The sequence below is a fragment of the Mya arenaria genome, chromosome 17 (genome assembly GCF_026914265.1).
Source record: "Mya arenaria isolate MELC-2E11 chromosome 17, ASM2691426v1".
Lineage (NCBI taxonomy): Eukaryota > Metazoa > Mollusca > Bivalvia > Myida > Myidae > Mya > Mya arenaria.
In genome coordinates, this window is record NC_069138.1 from 12281716 (window position 1) to 12307679 (window position 25964).

A 25964-nucleotide genomic window follows, 5' to 3' on the forward strand; every position below is an offset into this window, starting at 1 on the left:
AAAGTTTTATCAGTTTTAATCAATACTATAGTATACAACCAGTATATTTACCAGGTCTATCCTAAAGCTTGCCGGAGATGGCCGAGCGGTTTCAATCGGCAAAGCACGGTGGTTAATGAAAACAAAAGTTTTATCAGTTTTAATCAATACTATAGTATACAACGAAAGAAAAACATGTGGTTTGCTGACTTCTGTTTACAAGGGCAAAATAAAAGTTAAAACAGACCACAGCATGCTAAAATGGTATTATGACCGAACTGTATTGTTAAATTCAATGTTGACAAGACAAATAATGCAGTATAGAAATTGGTTCGCCAAGGTAGTGTTGTTTTGACTTTGTATTACTTGTTTTACATATCTTTAAATTGAGCAATAATAGCTGCTGTGTAATATGTACTAAGCCGGCAACAAAACATATGCTTACGAAATTGCCCTATGAGTATTATCGCTCCTGAACTAATACATAACGTTGGACATAAAATAACGCTTTCGTGTAACATGGGAAATTGATATAAATGTGACAATACAAGACATTATCGCGTTCAGCAAGAATCTTGATCTCTCAGACTTGTTCTGCGAGAAACTTGGTGTTAAAAAAGTTTCAAATGTAAAATGTGAACCGAATATTCAAGAGAGATGTGCACAAGCAAATGTTTTCTCCTTCTAGTATTAATCCATTAATATCTGCTAATCCTTATGTTTAAAAGTCAGCTGTTAGAGCGAAATGCGGAATAATAGTACAGATAGATGTATTACTACTCTTAATCGACGTCAACATCTCATTTTTAATAAACATTCAGGCAGTTAAATTCGACATAGATTAGATATGTGTGAGTCCCTGTTAGGACTTAACAAGTTAGTTCCCTTAGTTATTATCAGAACGAAACAGAACTGAACATAATTATATAAGATGTATATCATCACAGTACATAGTCAAATAATATCAAACATATATAAAATATTATTTCAACAAGTCACATGATACGGAAAACCTGTATCATGTGACACGATTATCAACTTGCCTCCATATCTATATGAATGACGGTATGAGGACAAGGACAGGCTGATATACGGTCAACTTACTTCCATATCTATATCAATGACCATATGTGGACACGGATAGGCTGATACACGGTCAACTTACTTCCATATCTATTTCAATGACCGTATGTGGACACGGAAAGGCTGAAACACGGTCAATGTACTTCCATATCTATATGAATGAGTGTATGAGGACACTGATAGGCTGATATACACTCAATTTGCCCCAATATCTCTATTAATGACAAAATGAGGACACGGATTGGCTGATACACGGTCAACTTACCTCAATATCTATATCAATGAACGTATGAGGACAGAGGCTGATGCACGGTCAACTTAGTTCCATATCTATATCATTGGTCGTATGAGGACACAGATAAGCTGATATACGGTCAACTTACTTTCATATCTATATCAATGATAGTATGAGGACCCAGATAGGCTGGTATACGGTCAACTTACTTCCATATCTAAATGAATGGCCGTATGAGGACAGAGATAGGCTGATGCACGGTCAATTTATTTCCATATCTATATCAATGGTCGTATGAGGACACAGATAGTCTGATGCACGGTTAACTTACTTCCATAGCTATATCAATGGCCGTATGAGGACACGGATAGTCTGATACATGGTCAGCTTACTTCCATATCTATATCAATGGCCCCATGAGAACACAGAAAGTCTGATACACGTTCAACTTACTTCCATATCTATATAAATGAACGTATGAGGACACAGATAGGCTGATATAGGGTCAACTTACTTCCATATCTATATGAATGATCGTATGAGGACACAGATATGCTGATATACGGTCAACTTACTTCCATAGCCATATGAATGACCGTATGAGGACACAGATAGGCTGATATATAGTCAACTTACTTCCATATCTATATGAATGACCGTATGAGAACACAGATAAGCTGATGCACGGCTAATTTAACTCCATATCTATATCAATGACCGTATGAGGACACAGATAAGCTGATATACGGTCAACTTACTTCAATATCTAAATGAATGGCCGTATGAGGACACGGATAGGCTGATGCACGGTCAACTTACTTCAATATCAATATGAATGACCGTATGAGGAGAAAGATAGGCTGATTCACGGTCAACTTACCTCCATATTTATATGAATGACCATATGAGGACACAGATAGGCTGATACACGATCCACTTACTTCCATATTTATATCAATGACCGTATGTGGACAAGGATAGGCTGATACACGGTCAACTTACTTTCATATCTATATCAATGACCGTATGAGGACAAGGATAGGCTGATGCAAGGTCAATTTACTTCCATATCTATATGAATGACTGTATGAAGACACAGATAGGCTGATACACGTTCAACGTACTTCCATATCTATATCAATGATCGTATGAGGACACAGATAGGCTGATACACTTTCAACTAACTTCCATATATCTATTAATGACCGTATGAGGACACAGATAGGCTGATATAAGGTCAACTTACTTCCATATCTCTATTTATGACCGTTTAAGGACACAGATAGAGTGATAAACGGTCAACTTTTTTCAATATCTATATAAATGACCGTATGAGGGCAAGATAGGCTGATATATGGCCAACTTTGTTCAATATCTATATGAATTACCGTTTGAGGACAAAGATAGGCTAATGCACGGTCAACTTACTTCCATATCTATATGAATGACCGTATGGGGACACAGAAAGGCTGATGCACGGTCAACTTACTTCCATAGCTATATCAATGAACGTATGAGGACAGAGGCTGATGCACGGTCAACTTAGTTCCATATCTATATCATTGGTCGTATGAGGACACAGATAAGCTGATATACGGTCAACTTACTTTCATATCTATATCAATGATAGTATGAGGACCCAGATAGGCTGGTATACGGTCAACTTACTTCCATATCTAAATGAATGGCCGTATGAGGACAGAGATAGGCTGATGCACGGTCAATTTATTTCCATATCTATATCAATGGTCGTATGAGGACACAGATAGTCTGATGCACGGTTAACTTACTTCCATAGCTATATCAATGGCCGTATGAGGACACGGATAGTCTGATACATGGTCAGCTTACTTCCATATCTATATCAATGGCCCCATGAGAACACAGAAAGTCTGATACACGTTCAACTTACTTCCATATCTATATAAATGAACGTATGAGGACACAGATAGGCTGATATAGGGTCAACTTACTTCCATATCTATATGAATGATCGTATGAGGACACAGATATGCAGATATACGGTTAACTTACTTCCATAGCCATATGAATGACCGTATGAGGACACAGATAGGCTGATATATAGTCAACATACTTCCATATCTATATGAATGACCGTATGAGAACACAGATAAGCTGATGCACGGCCAATTTAACTCCATATCTATATCAATGACCGTATGAGGACACAGATAAGCTGATATACGGTCAACTTACTTCAATATCTAAATGAATGGCCGTATGAGGACACGGATAGGCTGATGCACGGTCAACTTACTTCAATATCAATATGAATGACCGTATGAGGAGAAAGATAGGCTGATTCACGGTCAACTTACCTCCATATTTATATGAATGACCATATGAGGACACAGATAGGCTGATACACGATCCACTTACTTCCATATTTATATCAATGACCGTATGTGGACAAGGATAGGCTGATACACGGTCAACTTACTTTCATATCTATATCAATGACCGTATGAGGACAAGGATAGGCTGATGCAAGGTCAATTTACTTCCATATCTATATGAATGACTGTATGAAGACACAGATAGGCTGATACACGTTCAACGTACTTCCATATCTATATCAATGATCGTATGAGGACACAGATAGGCTGATACACTTTCAACTAACTTCCATATATCTATTAATGACCGTATGAGGACACAGATAGGCTGATATAAGGTCAACTTACTTCCATATCTCTATTTATGACCGTTTAAGGACACAGATAGAGTGATAAACGGTCAACTTTTTTCAATATCTATATAAATGACCGTATGAGGGCACAGATAGGCTGATATATGGCCAACTTTGTTTAATATCTATATGAATTACCGTATGAGGACAAAGATAGGCTGATGCACGGTCAACTTACTTCCATATCTATATGAATGACCGTATGAGGACACAGAAAGGCTGATGCACGGTCAACTTACTTTCATAGCTATATCAATAGGCGTATAAGGACACAGATAGGCTCAATAGCTATATAAATTGCCGTATGAGGATGCGAATAGACTGATACATGGCCAAATTACCCCCATATCTGTATCAATGACCGTATGAGGACACAGATAAGCTGATATACGGTCAACTTACTTCCATATATATATAAATGAACGTATGAGAACGCGGATAGGCTGATGCACGGTCAACTTACGTCCATATCTATATCAATGACCGTATGAGGACACGGATAGGCTGATACACGGTCAACTTACTTCCATATCTGTATCAATGGCCCTATGAGAACACACATAGTCTGATACACGGTCAACTTGCTTCCATATCTATATCAATGGTCGTATAAGGACACATATAGGCTGATATACAGTCAACTTACTTCCATAGCTATATGAATGACTGAATGAGGACACAGATAGGCTAAAATACGGTCAACTTACTTCCATATCTATATTAATGACCATATGAGGACACAGATAGTCTGATACACGGTCAACTTACTTCCATATCTACTTGAATGGTTGTATGATGGCACAGATAGGCTAATATACGGTCATCTTACTTCCATATCTATATCAATGGCCGTATGAGGACACAGATTGGCTGATGCACGGTCAACTTACCTCTATATCTATGTCAATGACCGTATGAGGACACAGATAGGCTGATGCACGGTCAACTTACTTACGTATCTAAATGAATGACCGTATGAGGACACGGATAGGCTGAGGCACAGTCACCTTACTGCAATATCTATATGAATGACCTTATTGGCACACAGATAGGCTGATGCACGGTCAACATTCCTCCGTATTTATATGAATGACCGTATGAGGACACAGATAGGCTGATGCACAATCAGCGTACCTCTATATCTATGTCAATGACCGTATGAGTACACAGATAGGCTGATGCGTGGCCAACTTACTTCCATATCTATTTCAATGACCGTATGTGGACAGGGATAGGCTGATGCACGGTCAACTTACCTCCATATCTATATCAATGACAATATGAGGACACAGATAGGCTGATATACGGTCAACTTACTTGCATATCTATATCAATGGCCGCATATGGACACAGAATGGCTGATGCACGGTCAACTTGCTCCCATATATAAATCAATGGTCGTATGTGGACATAGATAATCTGATACACGGTCAACTTGCTCCCATATCTATAGGAATGATTGTATAAGGACACAGATAGGCTGATGCACGGTCAAGTGTGTATCCAAACTACAATCGTGCATAAAAAGACCGTTATGAAAGGTTCGATACTTTTTTTCTCACTTCATCTTGCTCTATTTTCAAACTATTTTAAAGGAAATCAAAAAAATAAAGGGTCACAAGGCAGCAACACTTCACATATTTTTACAAAGTATGCCTGAGTTTGTGGGAAATATAACTATTGAACGCCCCGTGAAAGTTTATCTTTCGTCATAATGCTTTGTGAAGTTTGACACAAGTACAGGGCAATGCCAGATTGGTTCTATATTTAGCGCAATCCGTAATCAGGTGGATATGTTTTCAGTCAAAAAACAACAACGAAAGCCAAAATCACTTCCACAGGGGAGTATCACGTGATCACTATAGTACATTGGCCGTACAAGATGGCGAATAATTCGACCGCATCAACACATAAATTCGGCGTTTACGGATGGTAAATATAAAGGTAAGATCTTTAGAATTGGCGCAGAGTACCCGCATTGTAACACAGTTTACTCGCGTGTGATTTGTTTTTCGAAGGTTTGCTTAGTTTAAGCCTGAAACTCGATACAGATTTTATTTCTGTGAGTACATTGTCCGTATCATTCTGATTTCCGTGTGTTTTAGGGCAAAAAGCAGGAATATGAAACAAAAGTCTACAAAATATTGATTAAATTTGCAAATATTTACTTCGTTGTAAGTTTCAAGTGATAGTTCCGTGTTAAACAAAAGTTCAGGACAATTTTCAAAGCGAGTACATTGTCCGTACAAAATATATATGAGTACATTGTCCGGACGATTTTTTAATTAACCTATAAGTGACATTCACATTACTTTTTCTTTATTATGAAATGATTTATTTAAAACAAATAAGTTTGATAATCAGATTTAAATGTGTTCTTTATTATTTCACGATCTGATCACTATTCATTCACCACAATGGTACGTAAATGTTTCAAATATACATGTCATCGTATACGTATGCCTGTTTAAAAATTAAAAAGGCTTTCATTGTCGGAATTAATTTCTTAAGATAAGTTTATATCAGAAAGACCCCATTACATACCCCATGTAGGATGAATCACGCGCAACAACGCGCCACTTCTTATTTCATTTATTGTATGGTTTATGAAATATAATTATATTTTGCCATTTCAATAAAGCGCAATCAAATATATATGTTTGCAGGACTTCTAATTTAACATAAATAATCGTTAAAAACGCTTTTTTTTAGTTTTTATTGCGCTCTATGACGTCAGTAAACAATGTCGCAAGAAAAAATAGCTATCGTGTTTTTCCGGTCGGGTCGGTTTTTTCTACACTGGAAACGCCTAAAAGATATTTATATTATAAGTATCTATCATGCGTTTCCGGTACAGACAGAAAAATGCGACGCGAGGGCACCTGCGTTAGCCGGTAACGAGGCTTGCCGAGTGTCCGAGGGCTTTTTCTTGCATATAAGTAAAGTTATCAATTTGTGGAGAAAATGACGTTGAAAACGAACTTTTGTACTATTACACCAAAAGCGCGTGCGACATTGTTTACTGACGTCACAGAGCGCAGTGCTTTTAAATAACTTAATCTAGCCCTTTTTAACGATTATTTATGTCAATTCTAATTAGAAGTCTAGCAAACATATATAATTTTTTGATTGTGCTTTATTGGAATGGCGTAATATATCTTTCATAAACCATACAACAAATGGGAAAAGAAGTTGCGCGTTGTTGCGCGTTACTCATTTTACATGAGGTATGTAAGATGGGGTTTTCCAGCACTGGTCACATGACCGGAAACACACGTCAGGTATGCAAGAATACGACACATGCAATATCGACACAATATGCGAAAGGAGACAAGAGGGGTTCGCCTAAGCCTGATCATTTTTTGTTAATCCAACGTATTTTTGGTGTGTTTTTAAATTCATTGCCACCATCTATCATAAACATGCAAATGTGTAATAAACCAATTGAAATTAATTTCAGGAGTCTAGAAAAGAATTGATGTGCCGGCATTGTGGGAAGGTATTTCAAAGCAGATCGGGGCTAAACGAACACGAGCACGTCCATGATGGAAAGGCGCCATACCATTGCTGTGGAAAGCCGTTCTTCAGCAAATCAAAAATGCAGAGACATTGGTTTGCACTTTAAAAAGCATATTAATCTAGATGTAGTAAATTTAACGTTTATTCATGTGGTGCCATGCAATGCCATATATTTGCCATATAATTTTACAGAATCATATTTATGCATATAGTTTATTGTTCACATTGTTATTTGATCCCACTTTACAACACCACTAGAAAAGTGTTGTGCCATGAACTGTTAATGTGCAACTATAAATTTACAAAATAGTGATAAATAGTCTGTGATGAATAAAATCAAAATAAATACATAATAGTTTCTTTTTATTCACCTATTCGTCGGTTAACACAAACTGAATATATAAAAAAGCAATGTACTATTATGCTTGTGGTGAAAAAAGAAGACATCACACGTAAACTATTTGACGGTTTCGAATGGCTTACATACACGTGACAACACAGCGACAACGATAACTTCAATAAAATTGTCAAACTAACATATTATACATTGATTCTAATTCTCACTATTAAAGTTCAGGCAATTTCAATTGTATTTTGGTGGCGAAACCTTGTAGAGAGGGGAACGGAATGGTGATTTCAAAGGAGATAGAACTGGTGTCATTCCTTGGAGAATTACTTGTGTATGGCATTTTGCTGAAGAAAACAATTTTGCTGGGGAAATATGTTTTCCGCTTTTTTGTTTCACGGTTTAAATCAGTTTGCATGCCTCATTAAGTGGTATTTCTTCCAGTTCGTTTATGTTTGGGTCTATGGAGCGAAAGTGTGGACTTCTTCTGTCGCATTCTGAAATAAAATGCAAAGCATTGTACGCCTATGCATCGTTTTACTAAACAAGATCTAAAGATAACCCTCGTATGTTGTTTCAAAGTCGAAAACTGAACGTAAATATAACAATGTAGAAGTAAAAATGTTGTTGTTGGACATGTGTATACTTTATCGTGCAATATGTGTACCAAAGTTTGGCTGAATATATAACCGGTTCTTAAGGTGTTGCAGTCAACGAACAGCCAGACTTTCAACCCACAAACAGACGAACTAATACAAATCATTTTAATAGATGGCATGGATTTACACGTGCTATACATTAAATTAGCAACACAAATGAGTATGCCAATCATAGACGGTGGAATTATTCTTAATTAAGCATCTTTTCAATAACTTTAAATAATGGATGGAGGTATAATATATTTATAAACTCAAAATACTAAATTTCTGGAGAAAGAATTTAGGGCATGTTTTGTAATGTTTTCTTACTGTATGTATATTATACTATAATTAAAATGCATAGTACATTTAATATCATACAATAAGTGTTCTCCGTTCACTTTGCACATCGAAAGTTGTTTAAAGAGGTAAAGGGGTTTATTATAATAGGGAACATTTCTATTAAAATACACATCGAAGAAATTTAATAATAAAGAGATAAAATAGTGCTTACTTACACGGAATATTAATCCGACTCACTTCAGAACTCGTCTGGAAAGCGTTTTAAGTAGGCCGGACAGACATGTAGTGCAGCATAATCTACAAAGAAGGGAACAGTATAAAATTATTAATGAGAAATGCTTTAAGCATGAAATCGTTCGGACAATGCACTCATAAATATTTCATAATAAAGAAAAAGTAATGTAAATGTCACTTATAGGTTAATTAAAAAATCGTCCGGACAATGTACTCATATATATTTTGTACGGACAATGTACTCGCTTTGAAAATTGTCCAGAACTTTTGTTTAACACGGAACTATCACTTGAAACTTACAACGAAGTAAATATTTGCAAATTTAATCACTATTTTGTAAACTGTTGTTTCATATTCCTGCTTTTTGCCATAAAACACACGGAAATCAGACTGATACGGACAATGTACTCACAGAAATAAAATCTGTATCGAGTTTCAGGCTTAAACTAAGCAAACCTTCGAAAAACAAATCACACGCGAGTAAACTGTGTTACAATGCGGGTACTCTGCGCCTATTCTAAAGATCTTACCTTAACATTTACCATCCGTAAACGCTAAATTTATGTGTTGATGCGGTCGAATTATTCGCCATCTTGTACGGCCAATGTACTATAGTGATCACGTGATACTCCCCTGTGACTTCGAAATATTGTTTTCGAGAGCTTACGAATTAAAACTATGAGTCAAGAAAATAATTTTGTCATATGTATATATGCAGAAGAAAAGCAATTTCGACATATGTGGACTAACAGTTACATTCAAATGTATAATTATGATGATTTCTTCACGAATTTCATTGCTTTCAAGGCCATTGGTTGGACAGAGAATATTTTTCTATGGCATACCGTTATCGCTGTTGTGTCTTTTGCCACGTGGATAGACTTTAACATTAGAAATGCACTTCATTTATCATTGCATAACTTTAGTATGCTAAAAGCAAATATTCAACACGAAACTACAAACATTACTTTGTCGGTCAATGTGACCTAGACATCTATAATATTGGCACAGATTTATTGTCATTTTTTGAAAACTGTACTAGTTCAATTCGTTGAATATGGCTAAATAAATATCTAATTAATAATTTCGAACACAGATCAATTGATCGTTACAGTTCAAGTACTTGCGCAGTGGGAAGACAATATCATTTTTGGAAAACAGTGCTACAATTTGGCTTATTCAACAGGCGATATTGGGTAAATGAGAAATACAGGTCAACACAACGCCCTCTTTAATCTCAATAATTGTATAGAAGACTAATTAGATGATATACAAGCAGGCAAACCTGAAATACAATGGCGAATTCGCCTAACGAAGAAGTCAATCTATTTTAATCAGTTTCCATGAAAAGTTGTGAAATGATGTTTTTGAGAAAAGTCCGTTGGTCGTTGTTGGATGGTGTATAAACTCCAGACGGTTCTTGGGCAGCAGAGAATCGAGATTGTCTGCAATCAGTTGTTAGCTTCAGGTAAGCGATACTTTTATTCAACGTTAATTATTGGTAATGTCTTTCAATGTATAATTCGCTTTAATAAACAGTTTGAATGCAATGTTCATTTAAATATGTAATGTATTATTTTAAAGCCTTTAAAATAAGAAATTAGTAATTAATGGGTTTACTTGAATGCGGACTTTATCTTATATATTCATTTCAGTTCTCCTAAATGATTGACAAATACTTTAAAGTTTAAAATATTTGTCAATCATTTGGGAGAACTAAAATGAAAATATAAGATATAGTCCTCATTCAAGTAAACCCATTAATTAGACTAATTTTTTATTTTAAAGGCTTTCAAACAATACATTACAAAGTTCAAACGCATTATAATGTAATTCGTATGTAATTATTGAATGTTTGGGTGTATTTTGTATTTCATGTAATATGACGATTGGATGTTTGTTTCTTTTTTGGTACTTTGATAAAAAAGCAACCCTCAAAACAAAAACAAAGTAAAAAAACAAGAACGGTTTTTTATAAATTTCTACATGGCAAAGAAAACTGCTTGGGAGTTTTCCGACTTTGCGCCAAATATCTCGTAAAGCGTCACAAATCTTGACCAATAAAGAAAGTAAAGATCTAACAGCATCTTTTTCAGCAAGAATGGATACTTTTGGATGAGTCACGGCTATTGCGATTTGATATTATACGCTCATCCAGTTACCAGTCATGCCAAGTCCTCCGGAATATTTTGCTGAAGCTCGAGAAGAGTTCGGGAAGTTGCAACCCGAATCCGAACTCGATATAAAAAATGCAGAATCAATTGGGAAAGCTTTTCAAAGCTTGGAAGAAACCCTTCCCGCTCAAACCTCTGAACAGGGAACATGTTATCATTGCTCGGAAGAGACAAAGGTAATAAATACTTCGATGCTAAAACGAGGACAACACATAACGGTTCCCGGAGAGAAAACACTCGAAATAACGAATAAAATAAGAACGGTTATTCCAAATTTCCCTTTTTTGTATAAGCACCATGCCATCATAGCAAAAGTAAATGACGAGAATCGGTATAAGGTGCGCTTAGAGATAATACAAGTCGATAAATCGGATACGCATCACGTTACGAAAGACGAAGTTTATTATGACCTGAGGTACGATGACATATGGATTGTAAACTATTTAAGAGTTCAACGTTCAAGTGAAGAAGTTGCACAAGCGGCTGAAAAAGCATTTGATGATGGGGTGCCGTGTAGATACCAGCTATTTACAAGAAATTGTGAGCATTTTGCAACATCCTGTGTATTAGGCAGAGAACACAGCTTACAAGTGGAGGAGATTTTTAACACCGCAGAACGATTTGCAAACAATCTACAAGTACCAGGAGGTCGTTTAGTAGCCAAAATAGTAGCTAAAGTCATTTCAGAGTTTCTGGACGAAATTGCCTTAGGTGTAACGGCATCAAAATATATTGCTGGAATTGTCCTTGGAATGACATCTGTAGCAACGTTGCTGTATTCTGTTGCTATGACGATGTACTACCGAAAGCTGTACGAAAACTCAGACATGTGTCCTTGTTGCTTCCGCAGGAAAGTGACGGAGGTGTGGCTCTGTTTTGCGGTGTTTGCCTCAACATCTGCTGTTACGTTCTGCATGCTTAACCTAGCTGTCCCACTTGCTACAGTGGTTACCAGTGGATTTACTGTCGTTGTGATACTTCTGTCACTGTACACTCAGTGGAAAATGCCGAAGATCTTGCAGGCAATCTCGAGTCCATTTAAAATCATTGGCAAACAAGTGGAGGGTTTAGCAGACATCAATCCCGGAGACGTTGTGTCGTTCAAGTACTGGCTCTTCGAACATTTTGGCATAGTAACAGACAAAACATCTTCTGGGGTTAAAATTGTACATTACTCTACAAGTCAGCCTTTTGCAACAAGAATTATTGTTGAAGAGGAGTTTTCATTGTCAAATAACCCCATGTTGAAATATGACTGCAGCCATTTGGACACATTTTCTCTAGAAGAAACAGTTATACGTGTCAGGATGAGAATAAACGAAACCAAATGGGGACCGGTGGTAAACAGATCTGATCACTTGTGCTACTGGGCAAAAGTGCGACAGTATCAACCGATTGACGAAAATGCCCACAGTAATCTACCAGCCGATTTAATGATAGGAACAACTCAAATACATCTTGATGAAGATATTCAGATCGGAGACCATGCATTTCTAGCGGACACTGATGGTATAGTCTGGCAAAAAGATTATTCTATAGAACCAAGGAAATTTCGAGTATGGTTGGTCTGTTTGGAAACTGGAATATGCAAAGTTCTTCCCATTAAGGTCAACCTTGAGGCTGATTGGGTGACGGTTCAAGAATACCATCCGGCGCGTTGCAGACCTAAGAAAGAAAGAGCTGGCGCGGCAATGCGGTTACTTAATGAAAGTCACCAGAAACAGACGTTCCTGGAAATGATAATATAGGAGCAAGATTAGGGGGAACGCCAAAAGAGAGGCATGTATATTAGCCATTTTCAATTTCACCTCCTTAAGCATGAACTACTCAGTCGTTGGATTATTGTGGTCGCCAATCTTTGGTTAAGGTATTTAACTAAATTTAGGCGAACGTTTTACGAGAAATCCATAATGACTATAGGGTAAAAATTGATAAAATTTAAAAGATGAAAAGAAGCGTAACGGTCTTTTCATAACGTATTTATAGAAGAATCGCCTTGTTAAATTGTAAAATAGTCCTCAGGTTTTGTTCGGTTGGTTTATAGATCATCATTATGTACCAACAAAGTACATTATGTCATGAAGTGTACATACAGTTATTCATCCTCCAATACAAATCTGTTAAAATAATGCTATTAGTTTGTTGGGCTAGCTAGGACCATAGCATTATTGCTATTGAAATAAAGCAGCTTATTTGTTGAAAGAAACTCATCTCATTCGTCTAATAAAAGATACCCTGAATATTTACGACTAATTTGCTTTTTCTAAATTTTCTTTACTGGCATGTATGAATGTTATATGTATTGTACAATGTAACAATCCAATTGCTTGTAAAATATAATCTCTAATATGATTTTGAACGATACAGTTTGGTAACAGTCAGTTCGAAGATTCATTTTAGAGGTCATGTGTTTTCGCACTTCGTCAAACCAATAGTCTGTTTGCTATTTCAGATACAAGTGTTTTCTGGGTAAAATCAAAGAACAATCTCAACAACGAGCCTTGTAAGAGCTGGTTTGAAAAAGAACAACAGATGTCATGATAATCAATAACTCATATTGATTATCAATGATATTGAAATCAATTTGATGCCATGACGATTTGATAAAGTGTTTCGGTTCAACTTCATTTTCATGTCGAGCTGTGTTGCAAAATCTGGCCTTTTTGTATTTAAATGTGTGCATTTTAAACAGATTAAATTGTGTTCCATAACCTTGAAATGTCGATTAACATAAATCCGGTGATAAATCACATGGACGATAAATGATAGTTTTATCCAGAACAGGAATGGAAGATTAGAAGGCTCTAGTAGAGCATTGTTTTATAACATCAGATCATGTTGAAAACTTTAACCTTATTTTGAACTAAGCAATATTAAAAGTTTTGATTTAGTTTATCGAGGTATCGTGTATCTGCACATAGACTTAAAATTTAGAGTGGAAGATGGGCGAAGCCCTATCCTTGCCTTTTTCTCAAGTCTAAGAAGACGAATATCATTTCGTTGTACAATGTAGTGTGTACACGCTGGTATAAGACGTAAACATATATCCGCATTTTATAGACGTAGACCAATTATGTGAATAAAGTTTATTCAAAACGTTATTTATGATAGAGATAATAGGTTAAGAAAACTAAGTACATATGTTTACAATGCAATAAAGTTAGATCAGTTGATATGTTTGCGTCTTAATTATTGTTTGTATATTACAAATGTATGTGTTAATTTGTTTGAATCCATGTAGCGTTTATGATGCTGTAAATGAAGATACCTACGACTATTTACTTGATTTTCATGAATGAAAAATAACATTATGAGATTGTTTGATTTACTTAACTTAAGTAGTTGCAGTATATGTTTAATTAGCATTATGTCTTATTTTTCATAAACTATTTTATATTTTTGCATTGAATCTCCTGAAAACGCTTTTTGGTTTATGTATAAGTACACGAGGGTTATGGCTTTCTGGATTTTTTGTTAATAAATCTTGAATTTAGAATCTTGAAATCATGTATTAATGATTGAACAAACACGCGTATAATAAACAAGGCCGTAGTTGATGCTTGCCATCAATATTATGTAGAAAACAAATACATTTTAGATAGATTAGTGGACATGTATGTATTTTAATGAATTTTATGAACCAGTGTGTGTAAATAATATTTGTTTGAATATATGTAACGTGTTTGATATTGTAAACAAATATTACTAGACTTACATACATATGTGAGAAATTTTAACTGGTGTGGTAAATTTTACACGAATCAGAATAAGTGCACCTTAATAGGTATACATTATTGATTGTATGTATTAATATGTGATTAATATAACTATTATCTCCGACAAATACTTTCTGACAGTATGATTATTCATTTACGCTGAGTATTTACTTAGAATTATCATTATTGAAGTCATTTATATACATGATTTATTCAGGTAAGACTATTAAACGAGTATATTGATAGGGTAAGAACCCATTCCAGTGGCGTAGCTGCATATATGCCGTGTAGGCCTTGGCCTACAACTATTTTGAAAAATGACAAAATTTAAATGACAAATTTTAAATAACCCAAAAATGTAATAACAACTAATAGCTACTCAAACACTTTGAGCAGCCTTAAAAGTTGTATATAACATTATTATAACCAAAGCAAGGCTGGTGTTTATTTTAATTACGTTTAGGGTGTCTTGTTTGATTTTATTGTAATCATTGTATCTATAATTACGTTTGTGTAATGTACATATAAAATGGATGTAATTGTGCCTTTTGTTTTTCTCATGGAATGCCCCTAAATTGCATCGGGGGTGGGGAGGTATCCCCAAACTCACATAGAACCATCTGGCCTATAATTTTTAAAAGCCTAGCTACGCCCCTGCCCAAAGGCTTTCAATAGTTTCGTATTGTATAAGATGTCTGATGTAAGATATGACTGATTTTTTTTAAATATAACAATCATTAGTTAGTATTAGTTGTATACCTAATAATAACTATATATCCACAAAATACATAACAGCGACAGCACAAACGCACATTATTATTAGCATTATATACTAACATTGTCAGATCTTTAACGACCCTAAACATAAATTTTAATTATCGATAACGATTTGAAATATTTGAATTAATTAACTTAAGTAGTTGCTGTAAATGTTTTTTCAATATGTATGCTTATTTTTGGGTAATGGTTTAATGTTGTATTATATATACATTGATTCATCAGACAACACTGTATTGTATATTCATTTGTCCACATTGGCCATTGCCTTCTGGTTTTTCTGAAAATAAATCATGAATCTTGTCTCGTGAATCCAATAACCAATTTTGAGTTCTGCAAAAATTACTAGTGCCCTTTCGCCATCCGTCCATCAGTTTGACCTTTTTATCTTATTACTCTATACATAGAAAACCACCGTTGATAAAACTTCAATGACATTACTTTAACGTGAATGTTCTCACATTAATGGTCAAGTTTTGGCACTCCGCAAACTTATTCAAACCAAAAAAAATACAATATTTTCCAATACTCCTTAAAGTTATGGAAGGAATTTAAAAAAAACCTAATACATAAATAGCAGTGTGTGTATACCACGTGATAAATTACGTTATACATGCTACGTCGGAAGGCAACATTTTGCTTCAAATCAAGACTTAAATCAAAGATAACTTTTCTTTTACTAGACCATTTTAAATAAAACAAAGGGCAGTCTATGCCACTTAAAGAGCCCCGCCTTTGTCTTATTACCGAAATTTGATAAGGTGATTAACACTTCGAACACTTCGACAAACCTGTTTCCAAAATAATGTTTTGACAGTGCTCCGTCAGACGGCCGTATTATAAAAAGGTTTGTCGAAATCTTTTAAGAAACTAAACTCTCAATCAGACTCTGGTAAAAGACCGACGGCGGGGCTTCAAAAGCGGCGAAGACTGCACTTTGTTCCATTTCAAATGGTGAAGAAATAGTAAAGTTATCTGTGTTTAAAGTCTTCATTCGAAGCAAAATATTGCCTTTCGACATAGCATTTATGACGCTATGTAGCACGTGGTATACACACACTGAATAAACGTCGATGGAAACTCGTGTGCAAAACAAGAGCCATTACTCGTGGCCACTCATATACCGGATGTTGAACGATGAGGGCCACCCAAGGCGCTTTATATTCAAGGTTATAAAAAAGAATTTGAAATATCAAAGCTGTTGACAATTACAATAAGGCATATAAATTAGACGAAACATGTACATAGTTTTCAAAGTTACTCCAAAAACGGGGCGGCAAACAAACATTTGTGTGCTGAAAACTGGACATATGATAATGAACATGTTTTAATAGCGATGAAACATACTTTTTACTGTTTTTATTTCACTGTGCTCCAAACGACATAACCATTAATGAAAAATTAAAACCATTTTTAACACAGATGACAAAGACACATCTAAAGAGATCACCAGGGATATAAGAACGAAGATGCGTACGTATTCAAGCGTAAAAAACATACGACAGGCCAATGAGTTGATGATTTAACAAGCAAAGTAAGGCGGTTTAGCGCTGACAAGATCCTTGGCGGATTCATTCAATGTCATATAATACAACGTATGGAAACCCTGTGATTGTGCACATGTTTCCTCATTTCCGTTTACAAATGCAAAGGAACAATTAAAATAGACCCCAGCAGCTACAAATTACCTAGCCCTACGAACACTAAAGTCAAATAGTATTGCAGTATGAAAATCAGTTAGCCAAGGTGGTGTTTTGGATTCTGATAACTTGGTTAACGTCAACAAGCTCTTGAAAGATCTTTAAGATAGCCATAATGGCTGCTCTTAACTAGCTACTAAGATCGACAACCCGTCATATTTTGACGTCATTGCCTTAGCAGCGTGATCATCCCTGAACCAACAGAGAATGATGAACATAGTTCATTGCTATTGTGAGATATGAATGTGAAAAAATGAAGTTATCGTCTTCAGCAAGAAGCGTTATGCCTCAACCTAATCTTGCGAACCATATGAATGTCAATCAAGTTTCAAACTATGGAATGTAATCAGATTAAAGAGCGATGTCAAAAAACATATACGCGTTTTTTTCACAGTGACTGCCTTATGTCCTTAATCTATAAGAGTCTGCTGATCATTATGTTTAACTTAAAATGCTTATCATTTTATATCGCTGAGAGAGAAATGTGGAATAACATTACAGGCAGCGATATTACTACCATTCATGGGCTTCAACTCTTTATTTGTTAAGAAAATCCACGGAGTTCATATACGAACTAGATCGGATATAAGGGCTAAACAAGTCGTACTCGTCAGTAATTATCAGGATTGTTTTTGTTGATTTTACTTCGACTCGAAATTAACTAGAAGGCACATATTCGTAAGATGATGTATTCAGTTAATTGATGATAGAATTGTTGCCTCAGAAGTTACACCTGAAATCTGCAAATCAGTTTGTGCCTCGTAGACTTCAAAGTTTTATAAACGGTATTCTGTTACACACTGAACTTGACCCGGGAAACAATGGAAACATACTGTTATTGCTCTCGTGATTTCAAAACATACGTTGTTATTGTCGAGAAACTTGTTTTTTTTATATCTAAATATTTTGATTGGACAAAAGGTCACTAAATGATAATAAGGAAAATAATGAATATACATGAAAATTTGAGATTTTTCAAAATTATTCATCCTAATGTATCAAAGGCAATAGTATTCAACAGAATGGCCGTATGGGGACACGGACACACTGAAACACGCTTAACTCCCCCCCCCCATATCTATATTAATGGCTGTAAGGGGACACGGATAGGCGGATAGTCTGATACACGCTCAACTTGCTTCCATATCTATATTAATGGCCGTATGACGACACGGATAGGCTGATAATACGCTCAACTTGCCTCCATATCTATATCAATGGCCGTATGAGGACACGGATAGGCTGATACACTCTCAACTTGCCTCCATATCTATATTAATGGCCGTATGAGGACACAGATATGCTGATACACGCTTAACTCGACTCCAAATCTATATTAATGGCCGTATGAGGACACGCATAGGCTGATACACGCTTAAATTATCTCCATATCTATATTAATAGCCATATGAGTACACGGATATAGGCTGATACACTCTTAACTTGTATCCATATCTATATTAATGGCCGTATGGGGACAAGGATAGGCTGATACACGCTGAACTTGCTTCCATATCTATATCAATGGCCTTATGATAGGCTGATACACGCTCAGCTTGCCACCATATGGAAATTAATGGCCGTATGAGGACACAGATAGGCTGACGCACGCTCATCTAGCACCCATATCTATATTAATAGCCGTTTGAGGACACGGATAGGCTTATACACGCTAAACTTGCCTCCATATCTATACGAATGACCGTATGGGGACATTCGGGACTGAAAAATATTGAATTGTTTTACAAAGATAATTAAAGTGTTATGTTAAAGTAAAATACATTTAAATTTGTAATCCTGTTTTGTCGATATTGCCTTTAATTGGTGTGATTTGCGTAAACAGACGTTGATTCCCTGAACAGTAAATATAACAATATACTTAATGTTCCACCAATGCCATTACTAATTTGTTAATAATCTTGCAATTTGTGATTAGATAATAATTAATTTACTTTCGTTGAAGAAAGTATTTTTAAGTTTATTACAACTATTTTTAAAACATGTTTGATGAAATCTGATCATTGAAGTACACTTGACTAGAGGTCACAGAGTTTTAATTGTAGAAGTCACACGATACCATAATAGATATAATTAATACACCATAAATAGTCAGCGCCATTGGCAATACAGTCGCAATACATATTCTCTCAACCAATGACTTAAAGAAGGCTGCACGATGTCCGATGCATATCTTGAGAGTCGTCACGACATGCGGTTGTTTTCTGTTCCACGATATTGGTAGAATTTGATTGGTTAAACAACGGTTTTAATTAAAAGGACATAAATAAACACAATATATCAGTGTGCTATTTCGAAACGATTATTAATATTAATAAGTATTCCATCACTTAAAGAAAATAACACTTAACAACTTGACATGCTTGAAATACACACTCAATATTTTTCAATGATTTTTTCGCGCCTTTTTCTCATCTATTTCGTTTCGTTTCTGAAAGTGTGTCACTCAAAATGGGGATTCATGGGTAAGTCTTTTAATACGTTTTACCCTTTCTTTTCGAACTCTAGAGTCGCGCAAAGGCTCATTGATAGACGTTTGATGTCGATACAGTCGAACCCCGATGACTCGAACTCCCAGGGACCGGCGAAAATACCTCGAGCCTCGAAAAATTCGAGCCAAGCGGGATTATTTACCTTCAGATTCAATAAATCGGTCCTTTACATCTAGTTTGAGCCAACGAGTAATTCGAGCCAAGCGAGTTCGAGCCTACGGGGTTCGACTGTATATTACAAATGATATACTTTTATCATCGATTATTGCTTATTTATATTGAATCAAATTTAATTAATCATCGATAAAACATTAACCTATAATGTTAATAGTTTTATCTCCAATTTCTATTCAAACTTATTCGCATATCCTAAAGGCCTGAAATGTTGTAAATGTTGATTGAGGATAGTTGTTCGATTTTGTTGCCTATTGAGTTATGTGTTTATGTTAATATGTCTATCTTTAAGGAAACAGAAACTGTTAACATTTTTTGGTCATTGCAAACCTGTATTAATGTTTCGGTAATGGTACTACATAATATAATATTTTATTTAAAAAAATGTAAGGCCACAGCAAATTAACATTTTGTTCCTCTGTTTTTATCCAAAAAATTGGCGCAAGCTAGCGAAAAAAAAATATATTAAAGTTTGTAAGTTTACAAAAAATCCGAATCGAGCGGAGAGCAAAAAGGAATATTCTGGTAATCAATTTAAAAAAGACATAGTGTTCACAATAATTGCTCTTTAATTTGAATACAATCTTGAACTTAACCTCCATTGGACAAAGGAAACATGTTTGAATACGTACTATTTTATCGTCTGCTTTTAGTAAGCATAATATGTGCATAAACCAATTTTCTAAGATAAATTTAACATATCGTAAGTATGATGATCAATTATAATAAAAAAACGACCCTGGTTTTAGGAAAATGTTTGAAACAACTAATCTACCTGGATCACTTCCACGTCATTTGCAACTGTAGTGAGACATTAATTGATTTTTTTTTATTAATTTTTAATACTTGAAAAAATGACCTGTTAGCATGTTTTACACAAGCAACATCAACTAATTTAGGATTCCATGTACATTTTTATTTCTTATTTTAATGAAACAGTATAAGGGTATGTTTAGAATACGATTAGGGTCAGTGAGCTGTTTAATTCATCCGAGAATAATTATGCTTATAAAGAAAATAGAAATCAAGGTAATAAACTTAAGTTAGGCTTACCTATGTTTGGGACTACCCGAGTCAGTGTTCCTTTCTTTTCTGATCGCTGTTAGTGACCAGAAATTTATTCGCTTTTTTACCAGTATTTGGTCAAGAATTACTTTGAAACATTTTTTCGGAACCCAAACTGAAACATTGTCCTGTTGAGATAAGCTGTCTTCTACAGCATCGACGGCAAACGGTCAAATTCTGGTCAAGAGTATTAGGACTTGACTCAAATATTGGACTTGAAGCAAAAAAACTAAAAAATATAAGGTTGGAAAAGCAGCAGCTTGTACTTTAATCATCATTACAAACATTTTACTGTCAAATAATATAATTTGAAAATGCAAAATAGGTGCGGTAAATCCGCGGAAAGAAACATGATCGCATTGCGGTGATCTAACATGCCTAATATGCCGAACAAGTGTTTTCAGATAATTTGTATATGTATTGACATAGTATATTATATTATTATAAACTGTGTGATATGTGTAAGGTAATAGAAACACATATTCTTGGTTTTGTCTGGATTCGAAATATCGTAATCCCCGATAGATTGACAAAATTATACACCGTCAAATTTTGAAATTTTGAAATTTCTTCTTTTTTATGATAAATTTTACCGAGCACGTTAAAAAGTTGTTAATATTATTTAATAAGATGTTACACTGCTTTACAACTTATTAATTTCAGGAACTCCTCGCTCATTTTCCATTCAACCGGTCAACCCTCATGTGCGATTAAGCACGACCAATGCAATTCCCATGGAACTTGATTACATAATCGATATCGAAAGTGGCGGTAAAACCCACGTGCACCTCGTGCAGGACCTGAAACAGGGTATCCCACCGGCGTATATACAACACCAAGATGGAACGCTGTCACAGCAGCTCTTGCAACATCAGGTATAATTTAAGTTGTACGAGTACACCAGTCCATTCGGAGCTCTTTGGACATTTTATCGAAAACAACATCGGATGTATTTGGACGGTTTACATACTCAAAAAGTGGTGCGTTTAAGTCCGCTGCAAGTAGATCGCGTAGTAATTTTATTAGCAGATAAACTTTATGACTTAACTCTCTGACATTGTTTGCAATAATATACTTCACTGGCAATCAATTGAACTTAAAATCAATAAATACAACTCTAAAACACTGCATTTAATTAATTATATAATTCAAAAATTTACAAACTACTTCAACTGATGTACCGGCATAGATCCGAGGTTGTTTTCGATAAAAATGGCCGAGGAGTTCCGAATGTACACCAGTCCTGCTTATTTTGGATCATCCCTCGTATATATTGTAAGCGACTGAACATTTATAAGGGTTTACATATAATAATTCAAGGACAATGCACCACTTACAATAAAGCAACTAACGGTTTAAGAGAAATACATAAAACATTAATTTTTGAACTTATATATAAAAATCTGCGATCTTATTTTTGTCTGCAGTCTTATATCACTGATTTTCATAGATTTTCGCGAAAATTGGCTCGTTCAAAGACGAAAAATAAAAAAAAGTTGTCAAAACCTTCAATTTGAGAGAGTGCAGCTTTAATGGCAACAGCAGAGCCGTAATAGATGTGACCTTCTAAATATAGAGAATTGTTATACAAAGAGGTGCACCTCCTTACTAGTAGAACGCGAATTTTGACCCAAATGATACATCATAATATTGACATGACTATAACTATAGATATGGTGCAGAGATATGATTGCTATCAATTTCTTTTTTCTAAACACGTGTCGCGGTACCAAATTAATTCGATCCTGCCTATGTAGTGTTACCTTTAAGACATCGACTTGAGTTAAAATAAAAGTAAAATAACGACAACTAACGCTTTAAGAAAAAGTATTAATACATAGACATGTTTTGAACATAAATAGGTAAACCTTCGATCTGAATTTTTGTCAGCAGTGTATATCACTGGTTTCGAGACATTTACGCAAAAATCGGTTCATTCCAAGACAAAACAATAAAAAAAAGTTGCCAAAACGGTCAATCTGTGAGTGTGCAGCTTTAAGATAGCCCGATGTACAATAACGTGAAATGTTGATATCTGATGATAATCTACAATAACGTGAAATGTTGATATCTGATGATAATGATATCAAAATATTGTTTTGTATCGTATGAAAGGGTCAAATGTTCAGAGGAAAATAAATACTAACTTTATACCGATTTAAATATTGCAAATGTTGTTTTGACATTAAAAGAATGATAAATCGGTCAATTCATTTCCGATTTCAATTCAAATAAAAAGCATCAATATAACGTTATCTGAAATGTTCAGCCATTGATTTTTAAACATAAGTAGTAAGTAAGCAATATCATTTCAATGGATACCAAAATAACACGGTGTCACGAAAATCATCAAAAGTGATCATGGCTCAGTGCAAGGCGTTAGTAACGGTTTAAGCCATAAAACATTAATTTTCGAACGGAATTATGAAAATCTGCGATCTGATCTTTTGTCAGCAATCTTTTATCATCTGTGTGCAGATATTTACTCAAAAATATGCTGTTTCCAAAAAAATAAATAAATAAAGTTGTTAAAACGGTATATCTGTGAGAGTGCAGCTTTAAGACGTCTGCTAATATCGTAACAACTTTCAGAATGTTACGTTTTACTTTGACGCGAATGGTCATGCTGCTGCAGCCTGCAGACTTTCGTCGGACGGTCAAGTGATTCTTTCAAACGTCGTGGTTCAGACTTCCGGTGAGACATGCGTACTGGGAGAGACTTCGGGTTATGCGGACTGCATCCCGGAAAACGGATACAACATCACAGATGTTATTGGCAAGATTTTATGGCTTAAGTTTATTGTAACAATTGATGATGGAGCGTACTTGAAAACCTCAACGTTGTAGTGTATAACTCCTTTCTAAACATACAATATCACTTTTTTGTTTTATAATTTTCACAATGTGATAGAGCCATTCGACGATATTTCATATTATTTTTAGCTGAGCAAAGCGAAGGGCCTCCAACCGGCGAGCGTTACAGAAGACAAACCTCCATCGAGAAATACGTAGAGGTGGCCTTTCTCCTTGACGCAAAAATCACAAGCATGTAAGTTGTCATTCATAAAATTTGAATGTTGGCACCCACCTTTCAATACACAAACGTTAAATAATAAGTAATTTGTATATATACCTTACACTGTAGATAGTGATTAAAGAGGTATTATTTATGTATATATAACTTACATATACCCGTATGCAGTTAACTTGCGTGCCTCTTGCAACTTGACTGTTTGCAGAAGGTATGATGTTGCTTTATTGTTTGTTGAAAGGTACCAGTATTGTTGCCAAATGTGTTGCATCACAACATAATTATAATATTGATACAATTTGATTGACAAGAAATATATGCAGATGAGCAGAAATTACTGTTTTAAAGATGGAGATATTAAATAGGTTACTTGGATATACATATATAATTCGTATTTATAAACACAAATATATGTTCCATTTCAATATTATTAAAATTTGGTAAGAAGTATGTTTGTTGCTAAGTTATTCTTGTAGTAGTTAGTTCAAAACGTGATTCCGCTCAAATGTCTAGTGTATAGAATATACGTTTTTAATTTTCTAGATTTTATGCTCGACATCCGGGTAATACCTCGGCGGCCGAATCGGAGATGGTGGTTGTTTACACATTGATTGCAAATGAGGTATAAACTAACTATTTTTTGTTAACATAATTACATTTAAAATGCGACAGTTTTTGTTACTGCATTAATTGTACATAGATGGAAAATATTAAAGTGACACTCTTATTCAAAATCAAAACATACACATGTATAAAACACATAAATTTTGAGTGATAAACCTTTAATGACTTCCTAAATAATGCATTTATGGAAAATATTAATTACTGACAACAAGATTGTAAGCGTGTATTAAAAGCTGAATATGCAAATATATTAAATGATTGGTGAATGCTAAAAGATTTACAGTGATCAACCATTGCCTTATAAGGTAAAAATACCGTGTTTTCTGCACATTTTTAAAAAAATAAATTCAGTATCCGTCATAAAAACATTCTTTTCGACATGTATTCATCCTCTTGGTATATTAATACATTTGTAATAATTGTAGTAAATCTTATATTGGAGTAAGAGTGCATCTTTACCTAGATTATTCAAGCTTTTCGATATGATCTGTTGGTCAGAATGACGAAACGATATTGTTAATGGTGATAGACTCATAATTTCTTCAACCTTTATGTCACATGCACTGATACCGTTTTTCAGATGAATGTGATATTTTCGTCCATCAAGAGCGCATCCGGAGGGCTCCTAGATTTATACGTGTATCCTTCCGCTGTCATATATCCGGGGGTAGGGACCCGTTTTGCTTTTAAAAAGTTTGCAACAAATTCTTTTAAAATCATCGAAATAAATATTAGTACATTTGCGATTATTTTAATTTTTATAAGAGGAAAATCACAAATGAATACAGTTATTCTCATTAGCTTTTATTCTATTTGATTCCAGTACCAGGTTAATTACCCCTGGTCTGAGTATTACAACGACGGTACAAACCTTAACTTCGGGTCGGGTGCTTATAACAATCTGTTGTTTGTCGTCAACAGTGGGATCACGACACAGCAATGGGACTTTGCCATAGCAGTTACCGGGTAAGAAACACTTGAACGTGCTAGGGATAAGACTTATTTATGCTCTTACTTGAGATAAGCCCGCAAACAACAAAACCGTTGATAAAAAATATTGGGGTCATCATTTATCTTCCACTCGCTTTTTCGAACATTTTTTTTTCTGAGTAGTAATAGTAATAGTAAGATCTTTTCTGGTTGGTT

General features: G+C 35.0%; 1 protein-coding gene and 1 long non-coding RNA gene across 2 annotated transcripts; one reads left to right on the plus strand and one right to left on the minus strand.

The window, feature by feature from the left end:
• Positions 1-8309: 8309 nt before the first annotated feature.
• LOC128223803 (uncharacterized) lies at positions 8310-9558 on the minus strand. Its single transcript, XR_008259360.1, has 3 exons — positions 9460-9558; positions 9029-9110; positions 8310-8369 (listed from the first exon to the last, which is right to left on the minus strand). It is a non-coding gene; the product is annotated as an uncharacterized LOC128223803 (long non-coding RNA).
• Positions 9559-10338: 780 nt separating this feature from the next.
• Positions 10339-15993, plus strand: LOC128224595 (uncharacterized). The gene is made up of 3 exons (XM_052934511.1): positions 10339-10515; positions 11144-13000; positions 13674-15993. Exon 2 carries the CDS (start codon positions 11215-11217, stop codon positions 12967-12969), a length of 1755 nt encoding a protein of 584 aa, XP_052790471.1. The 5' UTR covers positions 10339-10515; positions 11144-11214; the 3' UTR covers positions 12970-13000; positions 13674-15993.
• Positions 15994-25964: the final 9971 nt, after the last annotated feature.

Coding starts and splice junctions, on each gene's coding strand:
- LOC128224595 (XM_052934511.1), top strand. CDS start 11,215: ATGCCAAGTCCTCCGGAATATTTTGCTGAAGCTCGAGAAGAGTTCGGG.